General features: G+C 42.3%; 2 protein-coding genes across 14 annotated transcripts in view; one reads left to right on the plus strand and one right to left on the minus strand.

Annotated features, from left to right (window-relative positions):
* Positions 1–4,723: 4,723 nt before the first annotated feature.
* OXSM (3-oxoacyl-ACP synthase, mitochondrial) lies at positions 4,724–12,900 on the minus strand. Of its 8 annotated transcripts, XM_075143400.1 has the most exons (6): positions 12,555–12,641; positions 12,350–12,423; positions 10,710–11,040; positions 9,655–9,700; positions 8,054–9,071; positions 4,724–5,331 (listed from the first exon to the last, which is right to left on the minus strand). In XM_075143400.1, the coding sequence occupies exons 5-6, from the start codon at positions 9,034–9,036 to the stop codon at positions 4,929–4,931; spliced, it is 1,386 nt and encodes a 461-aa protein (XP_074999501.1). In that variant the 5' UTR covers positions 9,037–9,071; positions 9,655–9,700; positions 10,710–11,040; positions 12,350–12,423; positions 12,555–12,641; the 3' UTR covers positions 4,724–4,928. The 8 variants fall into 8 exon arrangements, with proteins under 8 accessions (XP_074999501.1, XP_074999500.1, XP_074999497.1 ...); XM_075143399.1 differs by lacking the exons at positions 9,655–9,700; positions 12,555–12,641 and adding an exon at positions 12,821–12,896; XM_075143396.1 differs by lacking the exon at positions 9,655–9,700.
* A 128-nt stretch (positions 12,901–13,028) lies between these two features.
* Positions 13,029–20,752, plus strand: part of NGLY1 (N-glycanase 1) — a 35,847-nt gene continuing 28,123 nt past the window's right edge. For 4 of the 6 annotated variants that reach the window (XR_012672629.1, XR_012672628.1, XM_075143393.1 and 1 more), the window contains exons 1-3: positions 13,029–13,244; positions 14,783–14,897; positions 17,101–17,343. Coding sequence is in view for 3 of the 6 variants with exons in the window: in XM_075143393.1 (XP_074999494.1) it covers positions 13,117–13,244; positions 14,783–14,897; positions 17,101–17,343 (486 nt within the window). In the remaining 3 variants the exon portion in view is untranslated. The remainder of the gene's footprint in view (positions 13,245–14,782; positions 14,898–17,100; positions 17,344–20,752) is intronic. The other 2 variants (XM_075143394.1, XR_012672630.1) reach the window with 2 other exon arrangements.

Raw genomic sequence — 20,752 nt, forward strand, 5'->3', positions numbered from 1 at the left:
TGGCTGTCCCACCCCCAGCCCCGGCTGTCAGGCACAGTGGGAAGGGTGAGGGGACAAGGCTGTTCACCAGCCACCCGTGGTTTTGTAATACGCACTTCTCTTCACTATAGGCTCACTCGTGGCTTGAGAAATCACGAAATATGATCCAAAGTACACCTAGAGCTTCCATGCTGGAGAAAGGCAAACTATCCCCTGCTGATAAGCAGGAAAACATGCTGACCTGCGACAGAATAGAGCCATTCCGTTAGTTAGTTAGCTTTTTGCTCAAAAGGATGGTCTATATGCCTTGAAATAATTACAGATTAGTATACACTTATTCTTCATTTTTATTATCATATTAGAAAACTAGGAATCATATTTTTACTGAAAAGAAAACCTTTCGCTCAGGACTTCGTTCAAGCTTTAACTGGATGTTAATTTGAAATCATTTAGGAACTGGCAAGATATTATTTTATAAATTCTTTAATTAGTAAAAAATGTGCTGTATGTCTGTGAAAAAAGCTTACGCACACTGAACTAAACTAATCTGAGTAAACTGAAATTGAGGAATATTTTTTCTCTACACTTGCAGAACAAGCTATAGAAGTCCAAAATTAAACGAGGTTTATCATTTTAAAAAACTGTTTCTAGAGACAGCCAGTAATTAACCCTGAGCAGTGGTTTGACTTTTATAAGATTTCAGCAAACATATGCTGCTTGCATTTTTTTATAACACAACTTTTTATTACATTTCTTTAAATAAATGAGTTCATGTAAATTGACATAATTCTAATTTTTGTTTCAAACGTATTTATTTCTAAAAAGATTAGTTTAAATAAAAATCTTTTTTTAAAAAAAAACCAAAACAATATTTTAAATAATCTATTTTTACCTGGCTTCCACCTCACCAATGAGCAAATAACTGGGAGTGAGGGATTTCTCAAACGAAGTTCAAGTTCTTAGTCTCAATGCATATTTCAACAACGAAACCTGATGCGATTATCCGTAGCAGCCAGGAATCACAGTCTGCAGGTTTTTTTTGAGGGGATATGTATATTCAGACAGATGGTTTTTTTTAACATCAGTTGGATTGCTAAAAAGCAGCACAGTTTCAATGCTTTTGATACGGTCTCCCATAACATCCTTATTGACAAACTGATGAAGTATGGAATAGATAAGTAGACAGTGAAGTGGATTGAAAACTGGCCGAACTGGTGGGTTTAAAGGATTGTGATCAGTAGCATGAAGTCCAGCTGGGCACCAGACACTAGTGGAGTATCCCAGGGATGTATTCTGGGACCAGTACTGTTTAACATCTTCACTAATGACCTAGACGACAGGATAGAGTCCTCAGCAAGTTGGCTGATGATACAAAACTGGGAGGAGCAGTTGATACACCAGGTGGGTGCACTACCACCCAGAGGGACACGGACAGGCTGGAGAAATGGGCTGACAGGTATCTCAAGGAGTCCAACAAAGGGAAATGCCAAGTCCTGCACCTGAGAAGGGATAACTCCACGCACCTCCACCCTCAGGCTAATCAGCTGGAAAGCAGCTTGGCAGAAAAAGACCTGGTGGTCCTAATGGACCAGCTGCCCTCACAGCAAAGGCAGCCAAAAGCAACATGGGCAGCATTAGGAAGAGCATCAGCAGCAAATCGTGGAAGATGATCCTTCTCCTCTACTCAGCACTGGTAAGACACATCTGCAGTGCTGGGCTCAGTCCTGGGGTCCCCAGTACATGAGAAACATGGACATACTGGAGCAAGTCCAGTGAAGGGCCGCAAAAATGATGAAGGAACTGGAGCATCTGACATAGGAGGAAAGGATGAGAGAGATGGAACTGTTCAGCCTGGAGAAGAGAAGGCTCCGGAGGGTCTTATCAATGTGTATAAATACCTGATGGGGGGAATGAAGAGGGAGCCAGACTCTTCTCAGTGGTGTCCAGTGAAAAGATAAGAGGCAATGGGCACAAATTTAAATACAGGAAATTCCTTTCAAATGTAAGAAACTTCTTACAGTGAGGGTGACCAAGCACTGGCACAGGTTGCCCAGAGAGGTTGTGGAGGCTCCATCCTCGGAGATACTCAAAACCCAGCTGGACATGGCCCTGAGCGCCTCTAGCTGGCCCTGCTTTGAGCAGGGGGCTGGACAAGGTAATCTCCAGAGGTGCCTTCCAGCCTCGGCCACTCTGTGATCCTGCCTGGAGCATTTGGCTCTCACAAGTGTGTTGCACCACTTCAGAAGTAGGCTTCAAAATAAACACTCTACCAGCATTTCCAGGCTTTGCTTATCAGACTGTAAGTAACTCCAAGCTTATGAGTCTAAATATTAAGCTTTTTTAATCCAAACTCTGGATCTTTACATCTCTTGATTATTAAGGTGAGGGCAGCATTTTAAGGGAAAGCATTCTGGTTTAATATGTTGGTCAATTTGCCCACTTAACAGTTTAGCAATAGAGAGAGATCTATTTTCCTTTTATGTTTGCAGCTACCATAATAAAGCGGTAATTAGCAGTAAATAGTCCCTGATCAGCTCAGTGGGGTATGTGATAAAAAGAGATGACTCCAAACAAGTACATAAAAATGAAACCTTTACAAACAAAATTCAAATAGACAGGGGTTAAACTTAGGCTCTATTCATTTTTTAAATAATCTTAATTCCCTGGAGGGCACACTATTTACTACTCTATCTAGGCCTGTTAAAATTATCCATAATCTAGGCCTGTTAAAATTATCCATAATTATCCAAACTATCCATAGGTTTTAGTTACCTAAAATATCTATTGTCACAAAGCTTTCATGGTTTAAAGGTTACCTGCAGCGCATGATTAAATTGCAATGAACTGAAGTGAGAAGAAAGATCTTTTAATCATTTCAGTTTCTGTTTTATTTTTCTCTGTGACAGTATAATCTGTCTTTTCATGGTTGGTACACAAGAGTCTGCATCCAACACTCCTGGGGCCACGATCTCTGCTATCAGAGGGAAAGGGAAGCATCTCTCTCTGTCACAGTATTAATTACAGGTCTGCAGCTATGTAACAAGATTGGGTGAGTTTAGTTAGACTGGGCTTCAGTTCCACAATAGTGCAGCACTATCTAGTCTTCCCATATTCCACCCTGGATTACAACTACCTGAAAAAGTATTACCTTCTCAGAAGAAACTCACTGGATTATTCCTCCAAATTCACAATCCTGCTGCTAGCTCTCTCCTGGAGGCTGAATTCTTTAAATCAATTCATTATTGCATATAATTTGCAAAGAGTAATGTTGAATTTTATATTCTGCCTTTTATATTGCATACAATCCAGATCCTCATTCATTGTACTGCTACTATTAATTATCACAAGCCAAGAGGCTTGTAGGTATTTTTCCCGACAGCAAATTCCCATACTCACTCTAGTTTATATGCTTTTACATTTTCCCTTTGGCAATATATTATTCTACTTTCATGCTTATTACTCATTAATCTATTTTAGACTGCATTGTTCTGTATGAGTTCAGCTTCTGAAAGAGTCTTAATCGTTCTCTGACTGCATTCTTCTCATCATTCTCTTTAACTTTCTATTTACTAAAGATAGCAAATGCAAAAATTATGCTGTTCCATATCACCATTCAGACCATTTGTATAAATAATGAGGTTTTAGGGTACTGCTAAGCCTCATGATAGCCCATTAGTAATCTCTTTCCAGAATGAAATCTACTTATAGTATAGCTATTTTATACATCCTTTATTTTAAATCCATTGAGGTACTTTGCCTCTACTTACACAGGTCAAAGGCTAAGACTGACATTTTCAAAAAGAAAATTGGTGAAAAGTCTTTTAATAAACTAACCCATCAATAGGGATGTCCGACTTCACTCACATCTGCACTGTCGATCGAGGCACTACTTGGCTAAGGTGCCAGAAGGAACAGCCAAAGTCTGTTACTTGTTCTTTGCAAGAGACAACCTAAACCACCATCAATATGTCAGCCTTAGGTATAATTTCATTTTCCTGTTCTCTTTCTTCCCCTTTCTCATCCCCAACACAAGACTCAGATTTATTTCTTGCATATGCTTTTTTTTTTTTACTAAAAGATTGTTTTTCCAAGTTTGGCTAGTTCTATTTTTCCATTTTGGCAGAACAGCTAGGGGTTTCAAGAGTCTTTCTCCTTTCTGTATAACTATTTTTTAAAATCTCCATACCATACTTGAATATCTACCTTGCTATTCTTGTCCAAAATTTCAGAACAAAACAGAATTAGTAGGTGATTCTATCTAATTCTATCCCTGTGCCACATGAAAAATGTATAGGCCATGCTGTATGCATCCTTCACTGTTACCACTCCACACTATGGCTAATGAGGTAACACAACATACGGAAATGAACGAAGGTGAAAAGAAAATGAACCACTGTCAGAAATCTCATGAACTCCTATATTACTGTCTCCTGAATGTCCTCTCTGTGAAGAATGTGCATAAGTCTATGATATTTGAAACAACTTACGATGAGGAGAAAGGCAGAATTGTAAATGGAACAGGTAACAAAGGGGAGCTCAGTCATAAACCTTGTATCATCACACAGTAAGTCATCAAGTCCCGACTGTGTAGTCCTAACTTGTTAGCCAGCTTCCCTTCTGCATAAATGTTTCCGAACAATTTGTCACGTGCATATGAAACATCTATTCCAATGAAGTAAAAACACAGAATGATCAATGCCTCCTCTTATAGCCAAGAACAAAAACTTCTTTACCACACAAAGAATAGGTCTTTTATTTATTTTTATTAAAATGAGTAAAAGAAGTTCCCTCTTTCTAAAAGAATTACTGATGTAAATGTTAGGGTGAGTAAAGTTCTTACGTATCAAATGAGGAATTCTCAAAGCTGAGAAAAGATCACAGTACACACCAAGGGTGGCAGTACAGGAAATCACTGTCAGTGCCATTTTTCACAACATGCACAGCATAAGTTAAACACTTGCAAAGCACAAAGTTGCATTAGTACCACCAAAGCCAAATGAATTTGTGAGTGCTATACGCCGTTTTTCAGTTTTCCACTCCTGAGCTGTTAATGGAACATAATTGAGATCAAACTCTGCCTCTGTTTTCTGTAAGTTTAGAGTAGGTGGCAAAATTCCATGGTAACAGGACAGTGCAGTAAAAGCTGCTTCAATAGCTCCTGCAGCCCCCAAGAGATGTCCCGTTGCTCCTTTTGTTGAAGAAACTGCAATATTACGTGAGTGATCTTTAAAAAGTCTCTTGATTGCTTGATTCTCAGCAGCATCTCCTAGAGGTGTCGAAGTTGCATGTGCATTGACATATGTTATGTCTTCAGGTTTGATCCCAGAATCTTTTATTGCTGCAGACATACACCTAAGGAAAAAAGGAAGACAGAATGCTGAATCTCCCATTATATTTTTGTCACTAACACACATGTACGAACAAAAAGCAAAAGTATAGCACGTTTTAAAATGTTTATCAAATGTGAAAATCTGCATGACATACTTTACCAGAGATGTAAATGACAAGAGATGGATTCATCTAACTAAACACACTAGCATCTACATTTAGCCACCCGAGAAAGACAGTAGTCGTGAGGCCCACTATAAAATCAAACTTGCTGCTAAAAATTCCAGAGTTGGGAAAAATACAAAAAGAAAGAAGATATAACAATCTCTACAGACTACATTAATATATCAAAGACCCTTTTCAATGCAAAATTTGAAAACATTTGAAGGAGAAATACCTGAAATTATTACAAAAATTTAGGTTCCCTCCACTGAAGTTTCTCTACTGTAGCGACGCATTAATGTAACATTCAGTACAATGGTCCAGGAAATCCCCCTTCCCACTGTAAGTGAAAAGAAGATTCCCTAGTTTTTACATTTTATTTCCCCTATTTACATTATTAGGGAATTAGGAAAAAAAAATTGCTCTATCAAACAAAAATATTGGGAAATGAAAGAAAAAAATCTGCAGTCATCCTCCTCGCGAGCTTCTTTTGCATGCTTTCCAGAGGCTAGAAGATGTCAAGGAGATAGCACCAATTTCTATGTATAAAATGAAAATTACTGAAAGTCACTCTCTTCTACCTTGACACCGTATGTTCCATTCTGATCCTGATGACCTGTGGACTGTGACTGCCTCTATAAAACACACTTTTTTATGAAAACTGCAGAAGGATCGGTACAGCTCCATTTTTTCACGGATTGCCCACAGAAAGAAGGAGATGAATCACACATCTCTCCTTGCACACACAGCTTAACAAAGTATCTCTGAGCAAAACACCACTGACTCTTTTGAAATTTATGAAAAATAAGTAAATAAAAGGAAGCTCAAAAAGAAGATAGCACAGGCTGCTGGACAAATTTAAATGTCTCCAGCACAGCTTTCTACCCTCAGAAGCATCCAGCTTACCTTAGGTTGGAGGCGACTGATGATCACTGTCTCTAGACAGTGAGCCAACATTCAGGCAAAAAAGATTACTGATCAACCATGAGGGAAACGGATACATAAGTTTAGTTAAATATGTCAGCTGCAAGCAACATATTTACTTAAGGAGAAAACAGATTAGTTGTGTAGAACACGCTTTATATCCACACTCGTGAGTTTGGCTTTGCCTCTCCGTTCCTGCAGGTTTATTGCAACATATGTATTAGTAACCAACGGAAGTAGTTATTAGAAGATGACAAAAAATATGTTCCTCTGAAATTTTTTGACATGGCAAATAAAATTCCTACAGAAAAGTAAGAAAAGCATATACATTCCAGATTTAATCCATACACCACTGCAGTAACGAAATACTGGTTTGAAGACTGTATTTAAATGTATTATCTCATCTCAAGGGTGGAAAGGCTTAACATTTTGGAGCTACCAAGATTAACTTTCAACTACTTCCCACTGTGAATTCAATTTATATGCTACTGCAATCATAAAATATACAAAAATTCTGTTACAATATATTGCTGTATCATCTCAAGGGTAAACAAGTCTGAAAATTCGAGATAAGACACTCCTGATTACTCAACTCACACCTAAGTCTGCAGAACAATTAAATATGAATCAAATAACATAGAGGGAAACCTGGTATATTACACTTCTTGAAAAAATCTGTTAACTCAATAAAGATGCAAACATAGCTGTATAATACCATGCACAAGTTTGATCTATTTGTGCAGTGATACATTGAATTTTGTATTAAATATTCACATACATTCAGAATAATGCAAACTAAATCTTTACTAAAGATTCCAGTGTCAGCAATAGCATTCAGCCTACGCAAAGCTCACAAACTTACATATGTAATTTAACCGACAATTTAATTAGGTCAATGATAAAGATTAGATTAATATAATCTACTTGTGAACCGTTTTTTATGAGATTAACAATGATGAAGATTTACGATCTCACTAAACAGTGCTAAAGTGTATTTCTGCTATACAGAACCAACACTCTTAGCTGCATCAGAATGAAGTATTTAAACGTGATTGTAGCACCGGCATATGACCTAAATACTTTTCCTATGAAGAGCTGAAGTCTATTCTAAATAAAAATAGCCACAATTAATGCTCATTACATGTACGGTAATTATTCTAACAAACTAGATCCTCCAAGTGCTCTACAGCTTTCATCACTTGGGATTTCTTTAGGAATGCTATTCCCCTTTCAGATGACATGACCTGCTTTTGCAGTGGGGGTCTCTCTTCTCTATGGACAAAGGGTGAAAAAGAACCTCAAAAGGTTCTATCATACCACAAAAATCTTAAAAAAGAGGTTTCCATTGAGACTTATTTGTGTGAACAGCTGTAGGCACCAAGCACAAAATATTTTCACATAGAGTTTTCGCAACTCTATGCAAAAAGGCTGATTCTAGCAAGAACTGTCCTTCACCTTGTTACTAAAAAAAGAAAATTGGGGCAAAATCTTACGAGAAGCTCTTTCATTTTTCAGATTAAGTTTTCAGGCTTTTGGAATATTAATTCAAGATTGAACAAGATTGAGCATTTCTCTAGGAAAAGCATACAATAACAGAAACAAATGTACCCACTACAATTAACATACGAAGCAGCCATAATAATCAACATATAGTTCTTACCTGAATGCACCATCTCCCTCTGGATTAGGTGCTGTTATGTGGCAAGCATCACCAGACAGTCCATAACCTAAAACTTCTGCATAGATCCTAGCACCTCTTTGTACAGCATGTCCATACTCTTCCAAGACCAGCACAGCAGCACCCTCTCCCATTACAAACCCTTCTCTCTGCGAATCAAACGGTCGACATGCCATTTTAGGGCTGGAGTTAAAACTCGTGCTGAGGGCCCGAGCTCTTGCAAATCCAGCCAAGGACAAAGGACTAACGCAAGCCTCGGTCCCTCCAGCCAACATGACATCAGCATCACCAGCAGCAATAAATCTAAAGGAGTCTCCTACAGCATGTGCGCCTGTGGTACAAGCAGTTGACACAGCATGATTCGGCCCTTTCAGTTGGTATTTAATGCTGATATGGCCCGCTGCCATGTTGACTAAAATCTTTGGGACAAAGAACGGGCTGACCTTGTTATAACCCTTTGTTTTAAATAAAGCGGCTGTATCAGAAATCTCTTCCAGCGGAACCATTCCCATCCCAATTGCCACACCGGCACTTAAGCGATCCTGTTCAGACTGGGGAGACCAGCCAGAGTCCTTCATTGCTAGCTCTGCTGCACCGATGGCCATCACAGTGGCAGAACTCATGGATTTGATCTCTGACTTCGACACAAAGCTTTCTTCGCTGAAGTGACCCTCCTCATTTCCCCTTGGCACACAAGCAGCCACTTTACACGGGATGCCTGCATATTCTTCCCCATCTAGTGATGCAATCCCACTGTCTCCTTGGAGAAGGCGCTTCCACACAAACTGAGTCCCCACACCAAGAGGGGACACTAAGCCAATACCTGTAACAACTACTTTCCTTCGACATGCAGGCAATGACTTGCTGAAAGCTCTTCTGTGGTTTCGTAAACGCAGATTTAAATTCAGACTCCGGAGATGAAGATTTGCAATCTTTAATAGATCCCGCGAGCACTGTGAGAACATGGTGGAAATCAATCACTTCAAGCACATTCCTGTACCTGGGAGGAAAAAAAGAGACAAAGACAACAATAAAGCAGCCAATGTGAAAAACATTCCAATGCTAAATTAGTAACCTGCTTTTTACATGAAAGCCTATTTTCAACCCTGCAGAAATGGATGTAGTTTCCATGTCTGTAATCAGGAATAGTGTGTGTTATGGCAGATAGAGCATAGAAACACATTCACTTTGTGAATGCCTCTAGTGGGCTCTTCTAGCTTAAGCTGCTAATGAACATGACTTTGCACCACCATGAGGCACTCTGGTTTTGCTGCAAAACTCCCCCCGGGGCTTTAACCACCAGCTGGCTGGAGGTATCAACAACGAGCATTAACAGCTTCATTCTTCTAAGGGAGAAAGTGTGTGTTCACCTGTATGTCCTACCATTATCATGTTAAGGATGTTGTCACCTCAACCTTTATGTCAGGCAGAACCGTCTAGAAAACTCAGAACAGGAGGAGTCAGGAAACTCTTCCTGGTTTTGTCACCAAGGCGACTACATACCTTGGACAAGACTCCTCATCTTTCTACCTCCACCTACCCTTTACCAGCCTTGGGGTATTTAGACTGTCAGGGGACAGTACCTCAAGTGCGTTTGAGCAAGATGTACCACAATGGCACCTTCAAAGGCTTGTAAAATAAACAAAAAAGCGTTTCAGATTGCAATCATTTCACACTTATGGGTAGAACATCACTTATTGTGATGTTTAATTTTGTAATCGAATAGAAATAACCATAAAAATAAATTATGTACTAAACAATCTTCTGACAGAAAACACTTTTCCCAACAAAGCTGGTCGGGAGCTGGTCTGATCGCACGTGTCCGGCACACTGGAGCAGGGCAGAGGCTGCAGCACAGCTCTGTCAACGCCTACAATACAGGCTTCGACAGGTCTTTGCGCGGCTTTTTGCCTCACAAAAGGGGCACCGTGGCACTGCCTGGCCTTTGGTAAAACACAGGGAGCTGTTCGGGGATTGTGTGCGGCCGGCGGGCTAACGCATGCCTGCTAAAACACACAGACCTGCTCTTCCTGTGGCAGCACAAGCACACAGCAGCATTATTAAAAAATATAAAGCTAAACATAGCGCTTACCAATGCACATCTTTTTTTTAAAGGAAGCTGCTTTAAATTCTGACCCAAATTAGTCGTTTTAATTGTTTTGAGCCAGTTACCCTGCATTTTATGAGGAGAGTGCAGAGTTAAACGCAGAGGCCTTTAAAGCAGTGCATGCCTAATATCACACACAGCTTTTAACCAAATGCCATTAACCGGGTTAAGACAATTAGGAGGCCTAGTCTGGCCCAAGCAACGTGTCACCTACTACACGCGCCGAAGACAAAAACACCCGGAGGACAATTTCTCCTCGGGAACAAGAGCTTGTTGGACGTCACCGGGTGTTTAAAGGGCTTTAGCTACTTTTAACGTTTAAACCAGGAGTTAAACCCGCAGAGAAGGGCCCTGACGCCACGGGACTCCCGCGCACCACCCCGCCCGGCGCCGCCATTGCCGTCCCGCCCAGCTCCGCTGGAGGCAGCCTCTCCCGCGGCCCCGCCGGCGCCAGCGGGGGGATCCCTGCCCTCCCCTCGCGGCAGGGGCTGGAGCGCCCCCGCCTCCCCCCGTCCCAGCCCTCAGCGGTACCTCCGCCGGCCGCGCTCCCCGCCCCCCCCGCTCCGCGGTGGTTGGCTCTGCCTCCCGCTCCCGTTCCGACGGCGCGGGGCCGCACCACCGGGGGCAGAGGGGGGGCGAGCACGCGACGGCTTTGTAGCCGATCCCCGATGTCCCGATTGGTCAGGAGCGGCGCGAGAATCGGTAACTCGGCGGTGGACTGCACGGCCGGGCGTCGCTTCCCGCTCCCGGCGCGCGGAGGAGGGCGGCCGCGGCGCTGTGGGGAGGAGGCGGAGACGCGGCGTGGCCCCGCGTTCGCCGGTGGAGGCGGGCAGGGAGTGCGGCCCCTAGGTAGCACTGAGAGCTGGGAAAGGCAAGGAAATCACTTCCTTCCCCAAACCACGCATTTAAAACCGCAAAGGAAGAGTAAAAAAACCTAAAAACCCCCAAACAGACCCACGCTCTCAGTGGAATAATACGCAAGAGGGTGACGCTGCGGTCATGAGGGAAACCTTGTCGTTTCCCATCGGTTTCCTCAATGCTGCATGTGTACTGCACTGAGCAGGTAGGAAATGGCAAAACCTCTGCGGTAAAAAAGGCGCGATCATGTAATTCAAGGCCATCGCACAGAGATGCGGACGGAGCTCTGCAGGACCTTACAGTCTCTTCCAGGCCCATTTTGTATTCCACCTTAAGTAATTCCTGGGCACGGTTTTCGTGCCTGCACTTTGTTCCATTGCTCTAGTCCCAATCCCCATCCGATCCCTGTTCTGCTATCTGCATGCCTGAGACCACCATCCTTCTTCAGCTCTCAACTTTGCTGGATAAAGTGTGCTCCTGCACACAGGCTGAGATGCTGGTAGAGAAGACAGAGGTGAAGAAAGACAAGCTGATCACTGACTTTACAGGAGTGTCTTGAAAATACAAGTACAAATACACCAACAGCACAAATATACAAAAGTAAACTATTTGTTGCTGCTTCCAGATGCAGAAACCGTAGTGCATGATGGGAACTGAGACCAAGCTGCTAGCTATGCCTGAGATGACATGTAGGAACAATTAAGTTTTTACTTAAGACGGGCAGTGGCACCATACTTCACATACTTGAAGTCCAGGAGCTATCATAGCAGAGCATAAAATGCATGCCAAAGTCTCATCAACAAAGACTTGAAGCACCTACTGCAGGAAAAAGAAAAAAAAACCACACAGATGCCAAAAGGAGGGAAATGCAGTATTAAATGAAAAAAAAAAACCACTTGTATAGATTTTTTTTTAATGAAGGAGCTGTATTTAATTTCCCTTTAGAAATAACGTTCCTCGAACATTTAAGGTGTTAGTAATTTGTTGGAAGTTGGCACTTGGTTTTCTAAATTTTTTACACTGCTTTGCTATGAGCAGCTCCAAAGCATTACTTACATGCATTATGTGCTTACATTACACGTATAGCAGTATCTTTAATCTTTACATTTGAGAGAGCGGCCAACATTAACAGTCACGTGCCTATATGAAAAGCATGGAAGCTAAAAGCTGTAGCAGCAGCCAAGGAACATGGCATCATCTAAATTAAAATTTTATTACTTTGGTACCCATTCCATGATTTTGAGGGCTGAATTACTGACTTTTAAACTATGCTAGTGGGAGTAATAACTGTAATCTCAACAAAAGCGAATTACCTTGGGTTAAATGTCAGCTTTTTTAAAGGATAGGTACCATCTTCTTAAAAATCATAGAAGCTGAGCAGAGTGACCTGTCAGAAGCAGACAGCAGAGCTAGCGCATAATGTCAACTAATAATCACAAGCCAGACTGCATTTTAAAGACCTCTTTTACTTGGAACTGTTTAAATCTTGCATTCTTAAGAAAGCAACGCCCCGCGGACCTTTTTGTCCAAGATTCTTCATGGCAGTTCTTTCACTGATAGCACAAACCAGACGTCTAGAAAAAGCAGGGACGGAGCTACGTTTTTTTCTTCGTTATGTGGACAGACTTTGGGCAGGGCCGGACGAGGTGCCAAGGCGGGGGCGAGTAGCTGCACTAGCCTTCCCATCCTTGCAACCCAGGGGAGGCCGAACGCGCCGCACCGAGACCGAGCGCAAGCAAGCGGCGCTGGTGTAAAAGGGGATTTATCTACTTTTACGACATTACCGCCCGCCGAGGCAGCTCCCCAGAGCCCCGTGTAAACCGGAGGCCCAGCTGCGCAAGCGGATCAGGGTATCGATTGCAACGTGGTTAAAATCGTCACGATGAAGTAGTTTGTCAGCTCTTGTAACGTCACCGACCTCGGACCGCTCGGGGACAAGGCCCCGCTCTGGGTCCCCGCCGGGGGAGCGGGGTCTGAGGGCAGTGACCTCACCGCTCCCACTGCGCATGCGCGCTGCGGCGCGCTCCCGGCGCAGCACTGGTGGTGCTGGCGGCGCTGCCCGGCTGGGGCGGGCGGCGCGATGGCGGCCGCCGTGGGCCTCTCTTCCTCGCCGGGCTCCCCCGCCGTGAGCGAGCTTTGCCAGAACGGGCGAGAGATCTTCCTGGAGGCCTCGCGGCTGCTCCTCACCTACGCCGACAACATCCTCCGGTGAGCGGGGCACGGCGGGAGGCGCCCCGGCAGCCGCGTCCCCTGGGTCGCCGCCCTGTCGCCGCCGGGCCGGGTTCGGTTGGCGGGCCGGCGGCTGGGCGGCGGGCGGTGCCGCGGGGTGACTAGCTGTCGGGAGCCTGCCGCCTCAGCCCCCGCGGCATCGGCGCTTCGCCTGCCCTTCTCGTGGGGAGCAGCTGGCGGGGCTCTTCGCCGCTGTGTCCCGAAAGCGGCCCTGAGGGCAGCGGCGGTGGGTGCCCCTCACCCGCCCCGGGCGGTGGGGCCGGGGTCCGAGGGGCTCGGCTGTCCCGCCATACGGCCAGCGCCCCGTTCACGGCCGTGACTCGCTGCTCTCGACTGTGCGTGGGTGCCGAAGGGGCCTCCGGGCACGGCGGGCAGAGGGCGGGCGGCAGCGGCTTGGCGAGTCCGGCGCTTTGTCTGGCGTCTTTCAGAAACAGCAATTCCTGCTGGGTTACTAACGCAGCTTGAGAAGCAATTTATCATAGAATACTCACATGCAGCAGTTTATTTCTGGGCTTACAGACAGGGCCATCTCAAAGATGAGCCATGTGAGTCAATTTTGTTATGTAATATAGAAGCTCAAAAACATCTCGCTTCTTTTTGTCATTATTTAAAACTAAGATTACTTTTCACATAAGTGTGTAGTGGCTCGGATTTTTATTTATTTATTGCTGGTTGGTTTGTTTTGAGGGCTTGTTTTTTGAGTTGAACATAAAAGCCTGCATTGGCCCTGATTCTGCTAGCATTTAAGCACCTAAAAATTAGTGGATGCATAACAAGTAATGCTAAAATAGTAACTTGGTTTTTCTGTTGCCTTTCTCTTCTAACTCAGTAAGATTGGTATCAAGACTTAATTATAGTTGAATTTTTGCGAAGTGGCTCCGTAGAGTGTATAAACACACCAATATGTATGACTGACCTTGATGTCTTCGAGCAACTCAAGATGTACGAGCAGCCCCTCCCTGTCTATATCTGGTTTGTCAACCACCTGCAAAAACTGTGCCATGTAACAGAGAACAGTGGGTCCTGGGCTAACTCCTTTTAAAGCAAGAAGCAGGAGAAAAAGGTTTAGAAGAGCTGAAAGAGGAAAGGGAAACTGAGAGGTAGCCCTTCAAGAAGTAAAGAGACCACAGTAGTTTCACCCATGTACCAGGGAATTTAGCATAGCTTCTGTGGCAGGCCTAAAACCATCCAGCATCGAGCTGAGGAGTTCAATCAGAGTGCTGGGGGGGGGGGGGGGGGCGTGAAGTTGTCTGTAAGTGTCACTGCAGACTAAGCCCTCCTGGCTAGGACTACAAAACACATATTTATGAACTTTGTTGCAAACTAAATTTTAGAACCAATTTTGTAACTCTCAAAGTTAAATGCAGAAGGACGTGAATTAAGTCAAAGCTGTAGATAGGTTGAAACTAAACTTTTAAAAAATCTCTTATGAATGACTAATGCTGCTTAGTACAGTTACCCAGCTTTTAAGTGTTTACTTAATTTGCAAACATAATTAAAATTTTCAATTTCTTCAGGAATCCTTATGAAGAAAAATATAGATTAATTCGGATTGGAAATCCAGCATTTTCCACGAGGCTGTTGCCTGTCAGAGGAGCAGTTGAATGTTTATTTGAGATGGGGTTTCAAGAGGTGAGTATAATTTAGTCATTTCTGATATCTTCTTCAGTTTACACACTAAAATTTAAAATTGGATTTTTTTTTCTCCTTTGCCTTCTCCAGTTGCAAGGCACTAGTTTTTAAGTCGATTGCTATTTTCATTAATTTTCTTTCAATCCTTGTTTGCAATTATCTGCAGTTAACCAACAGAAAATGTCGATGAGGCTACTTCAGAAATCTGGTGGAGCTAGAGCTAAGCTGATCTGTGATAAGATTGGTTTTCTGCTGTTCAGGCGCAGTACTAGTTCGCTTAATGGCCAGATACATATCCATGCTGGCACAAAGAAAATGGTGGGAAACAGGGAGAAAACCCTTTCTCTTAGTAGCAGCTCACTGTTAGGTGGACATCAGGCTGCATCATCAGACAGTAGTTTCCATAGTGTAAATCTGTGTGTTGAAACTGTCATTTGGAAGGGGAAAAAAAAAAAGTCCTGCTTTTCTGCTGCTTGTTCCTACCGTCAGTAGGACTTGTGTGGCCCCATAGTGAGTTAGATAAGGGAAGCTGATCTGATTAAAAATTAATCCCCCAAAACAAAAAAAAGAAATATTTTTCAGCCAATTCACAGTGCAGGTGCAGAAGCACTGGTGTTGTTATGACAGCCGTGGAGGGCAACAGACTATTGAAATTAGTGGGAGGGTGGGACTTTTACCCATTTAAAACAGTGATGAAACTGTATCCTAAAATAGTCTTGAGTGAATCTTGATTCTGTTGCAGTCAAAAAGATGTATTTCAAAGAATCCTTTGAGTCCTGAAATGGACACAAGGTTCTACCCTGTCTTGGTAGAATTTAAACTGCCAAAGCTTGTTAAAGTAGAAGCAGCCTTTGTAATTACAGGAGAGCTGGGGAGAAAACCCAACTCCTGTTTAATGGTGCAAAGCTCTTGCTCTAGCTTTGCTTTAATTTGTCTATTTGATGCTGCACTTCTGTATGGATACATACATTATGTTATTTAGGTCCAGCTGTCCTGAGACCTCTGCCTTCTCTTCGGGTAAAGTTAATTAGTGTAATTGTCCTAATTAAAAAAAAAAGTAGTATGCTGAAAGAAATGGTGACTGCAGAGGGAGAAATGGTCTGCGAATTTATTCTCATGCTGGTGCTCAGGAAATGACTTTTAATTATGTGTTTTAGCCAAGAGGTAGTCAGTGTAGCTAATGAAGCACTCAAGCAGTAATAACAGTCATTTTAAGCGTGTTACAAAGTGCTACTCCGACTTCTGTCAGATCTTTAAGAGCATGTTGGCTCAGTCCTATGGTTATTGTGTCAATTGGGGCTGGAGCTCACAAACTTCTCTTCAACTGCGATAACTAAAATTGTTCCTTCTTTTGCCTTTGCTTGGTAAGCCAACTTTTTCAATTAAAAAATGAGGACTCTTCTGCTGGATTAATACATTCCATTTAGTTTTGGGGTGATTGTAACTGTTAAAGTGAAGCACTGCCTTGGCAATGACAGGTGACCTAAGGTAACTGTGGATAAACAAATTATTCAGTTTAATAAATATTAGAAGTGCAGTGGTAGAAACTGAAACTCTTAAAGTATGAATGCTTTAGGATATTCATGTTTTTAGTAACCTATTTCTTCACGTTAAATACACTGATATTTGCTTCTGTGATAATTACTAATCTTTTGTTACGCAACCAGTAATCATGTAACAATCAAAAATAAGAACCCGGAAATCAAGCTGAGTACGAGTCTCAATAAGAATAATATTTCCTATCTGAAAACTTATAAAACCTAAAAGATACCGGTATAGAAGAATTCTCAGCAGATGCCATTCTAGAGGCTTCTTCCCCCAACATTGACTACCTTCCTGTGTTGCCTAGCGTTTCACTGCTGTACTGTGAGAACTGAGCATTTGTTGTTCATTTCTGTTGTTGCTGCTTTCTCTGCCAAACCATAATTGCATTGTCCATGTGTGGCCCTGCAAAATAAGTTACTGACAAAAGCATGTTGTTATGAGCCCTTTTTCTCTAGACTGACTGTAGGTTCTTGATCTAATAGCTTCTGCTCTGAGGGACCTATAAGCTTCTGCTGTAAGGGACCTACTCTGAAGGCTGAATTCTCCCAAGCCTTAGCGTGCTAACTTCCAGTAAATGATATAGCTGTTAACTATAGATACAAACCACTGACTAGCTTAAACCTGCATTAACTGCTGAATTAATTTGTCTAAATTTCAGGGAGAAACTCACCTGGTTTTCCCTAAGGAAGCTTCGATTGAGCAGCTACGTAAAATCAGAGACTTAATTGCTGGAGAGAGGAGTAGCAGACTGAATGAGACAAATCAAATCCACAGATCAGGATCCTCTGAAACTGTGGGCAGCACTCAGACAGTTGCATATCAGCCTTCAAGACCTGCTGACTCTGTTCTTGCCCCTGCCCGTCAGCAACCAGAAACATCACTCGTGCAATCTCTTGAAATGGTAATTATAACCTGAAAACTTTGTCGGCACACTAATCTTGAATATAAAGATTGAAGAAGAGTTAACTGTTGGGACAGGTTGCCCAGAGAGGCTGTGAGGTCTCCAAATGTGAGCATTTTCAAGACCTGACTGGATAAAGCCCAGAATAACTTGGTCTGACCTCATAGCTAACCCTGCTTTGAGCAGGAGGTTGGACTAGAGGAATTTTTTATTTTTCTAATGGTTTCTGAAGTTTTTGGATGTTTTCTTCAGTCTCCATGCAACTTCAACATGAAATATGCCATAAGTAGAATATTAGCAAAAGATTTTCTTGAAGTTGTCCGTAAATGTTTTATTGATCAGCATGTCGTGGAAGAAAAATTTTGGTTTGTATTGTAAGGGAGCAGCAAGGTGGGGGAACAGAGGGAGGGGTGGGAGGGCTGTATACTGTGTTTGGTATTTGAGAGCCAGCAAAGGAACAGGAGCACAACCGTAATGTTTATAATTGTTGGCGTCTCAGTTCATGCATTATGACCTCTATGTGTAGCCTGTGAGGAGGACTTTCTTTTTTCACATGTGACTGTTGTGAGAGACAGGAATTCAGCCAGACAAGGACAAATCTGTAGTTATTTAGGCTGTGTTTCCCTTCTCCAAGAGGTTGAGATGAAGTTCCCTGTCAAGGCAGAGAGGCAGAGTCCTTTCATCTGATGTTGCCTGATGGGAGGAGACTCTTAATACCTCATACAACTTTGAACAATGAAGTTATGCCTTTTGATAGAAGGTTTGAAGGATGCTTTGGTTTAACTTTCTAAAGAGTTTTTCCCCCTAGAACCAGTGTCACTTCGATCTCAAAGTTGGTATAAGATGAGTCCTTCCCAAAGCTCGTTTCTCATATATCCTTAAACAGAGTTTGCCTCTTTTAAATGATATTATCAGTATATTGTTGGATACTGAACTATGACATACTATTTCTTCCCAATACTTACCCAAGATGAGTGGAAGAGAAATAGCAAAGCATAGATTGAAGTGATGGCTTTTGGGGAGAGAGAGCACTTAGTGACCCATCATCACCCATAATGTCCTTTGGGAAAGGAACTGTTGTGGGCATTTGAATATTGAGCCGTTTAATCTAATTACGTTAGCATGCTAGTAGTTGCCTCTAAAATATACTGACTGGGTTTATTTGAATTTGTTTGAGGTTTGGGGTTTTTTTTTTTGATCTGCTTCTTGATTTTTACTGTTTCAGCCGCTTCTGCAATGGTGGTTGGAAGTGATTGTGAAACCTCTAGAGTGACTTGCTGCAGTACTGGTTAGTACTGGAAGCTGTAAAGCTTTAAAAGTTGCATTGATCTTGCAATGAGAAAAATGTTGCAAATTTCAAGTTGACACAGTGTATTCTGAGGTTAATCCTTCTCATGTGTGGCTAGTCTGCCCTGACTTATGCTAGCCATCAGAGTTGTGGATCCATTTCTCTGCAATTATTATTTTTCCATGCTTCTGGAGATTCAACATGGGTGGTGGGACCAAACTTACTACAATTTAGAGACATTGCTAATGTAATGTTGGCACTCTATTAGAATGCTGTATTTCAGCTGATCTCTTCAGGGAATTCTACTGATAGCTCTCTGAGCCGTTGAATTTGGTCTGTATAGTCTGGGTTGATTGGAAGGAAGTCCATAAAATACCTTCTGGCTATGACTTGGCCATTTTGCTTGCACAGCAGTACGTGTTTTGTTTTTCAGTGAGTATACCGCAGAGGTATAGTTGTATTATTGTTGTATGCACTGCTGTCAGATGTCAGAGAGATTTAGAGTGGTTTTTGTAGTGCAAGCATTTTTATTTCTTGCTTGTGCATTACACCTGTGATTCATGGGAGTCCTGGTGAGCACAGGGAAAAGTGGCTTACTTGAGGCAGCCCAGGAATGTTCTTAAATGGTACAGTTCTAGGGACCAAACCTATCGTTATTTTGCCTCATCTGTGTCTTTTCTGCGTTTCTTACTGTAAGGCCTTCTTGAGACTTGGAGAAAGGAAAGCTCTGGCTAGTCATTATTCTCGTGGATGGATTCTGATCCCTTCTTGGATGACATAGTGATTATAGGAAAGAGGTATCCAAATTTAGATTTGCAGTGAGGTTCACCACATTCTAGATGTTTGCATAAGACTTCATTGGTATACGGTGGCTTCCATGAAACCAGTTAAGCACTGCTGTAACACTGATGGTGTTTGCAAGTGGGAAAATCTGAATTGTCAAAGAATCTGGGAGACTTTCTGCTGTGCTGAGCAGTATCTCTGAACACTCTTTCAGGAAGCTGACAGAACATGAAGATCTATAAGCCATTGGCAGTCCCTAAGTTCCCTTATTTCTTTCAACTTGCATTAAAGTGAATCTGAACACAATTGGGTTTATGATGTTAAACCAGTTACCTACAGCTGATGAACTCCAGGAAGAGTGAAACCAGTTCTGTTCTAGCAGTTATGAAAAGTAAGGACTGGTCCAGTAGTACTGTCCAGCATCAAAATAATCTCTCCTAAATTAAATGCTCCTTTGAAAGAAGTTATCTTCTGAAGAGTTCTAACACCTTTGTACTATGTTGCGTTTGCTGCTAGCATCTCAGGAAAGTGTGGGATTTTTGATGAAACAAAGATGGTAGTTAACAAGGCTAAAGACTGAAGCATGATCTAGCAGTAGAGAAAAGGTAATTTAGCAGCGCCACAGGCTTCCCCCCAAAATATGCCAGACTCTTAATTTTAAAATCCCATTTCACTTTCTGTGTTGTCCCCCTTTAAATGGGAGTAAATAGTTTGCTTAGCTACTAACTCCACTATTATTAACTTCAGCTATTTATTTTAGTAGATATGGGTGTATCTTATTGGGTACAACATGTAGTTGCCACTAAGCGACACTTAGGATAACTGCCTGAAGAAGCCTAGTTCTTACATTCGATTTCTAGTGAAATGCACTGTTCAGTATATGGTCACAGGGCTATCTATTCAAATCTGTACCAGAGCTGATCTGTGAGAGAAGGAAGTAGAAGTAGACAAGCAGCATTCATGAATAAGAAATAGAAAAGCAGCATTCATCAATAACAGACTTCTGTGAACTGGCGCAGCAGTGGAATTAATGGAAATGGAATTAATTGCAGGTTCTTTCGTGGATTTCAGGTAAAAGGTATCCAAAAGAAAAGCGGGGGGAGGAGTAAGTAAAAACTTTGCCATCAGAGGTGTCTTTAAAAACAGTTTTCTCTTCTCCCTGAATCAGTACACTTTTCACTCAGGACACCATTCAGAATGCTCAAAGATGACAAGGCTGGCTTTACAGCTTGGGTGGTGGTGTCTGCAATTTTTGTTGATATCTTCACAAATAAACATTTCACCTGTAAAGAAATATGTAATGTAACTATGAGTATAGAATTATGACTGCCTTAAACT

Source organism: Calonectris borealis, chromosome 2 (genome assembly GCF_964195595.1).
Source record: "Calonectris borealis chromosome 2, bCalBor7.hap1.2, whole genome shotgun sequence".
NCBI classification, from domain to species: Eukaryota; Metazoa; Chordata; class Aves; order Procellariiformes; family Procellariidae; genus Calonectris; species Calonectris borealis.

Coding starts and splice junctions, on each gene's coding strand:
- OXSM (XM_075143403.1), bottom strand. CDS start 9,036: ATGTTCTCACAGTGCTCGCGGGATCTATTAAAGATTGCAAATCTTCAT. Junction 5,332..8,053: donor GAGGGAGATGGTGCATTCAG/GTAAGAACTATA, acceptor TTTTTTCCTTAG/GTGTATGTCTGCAGCAATAA.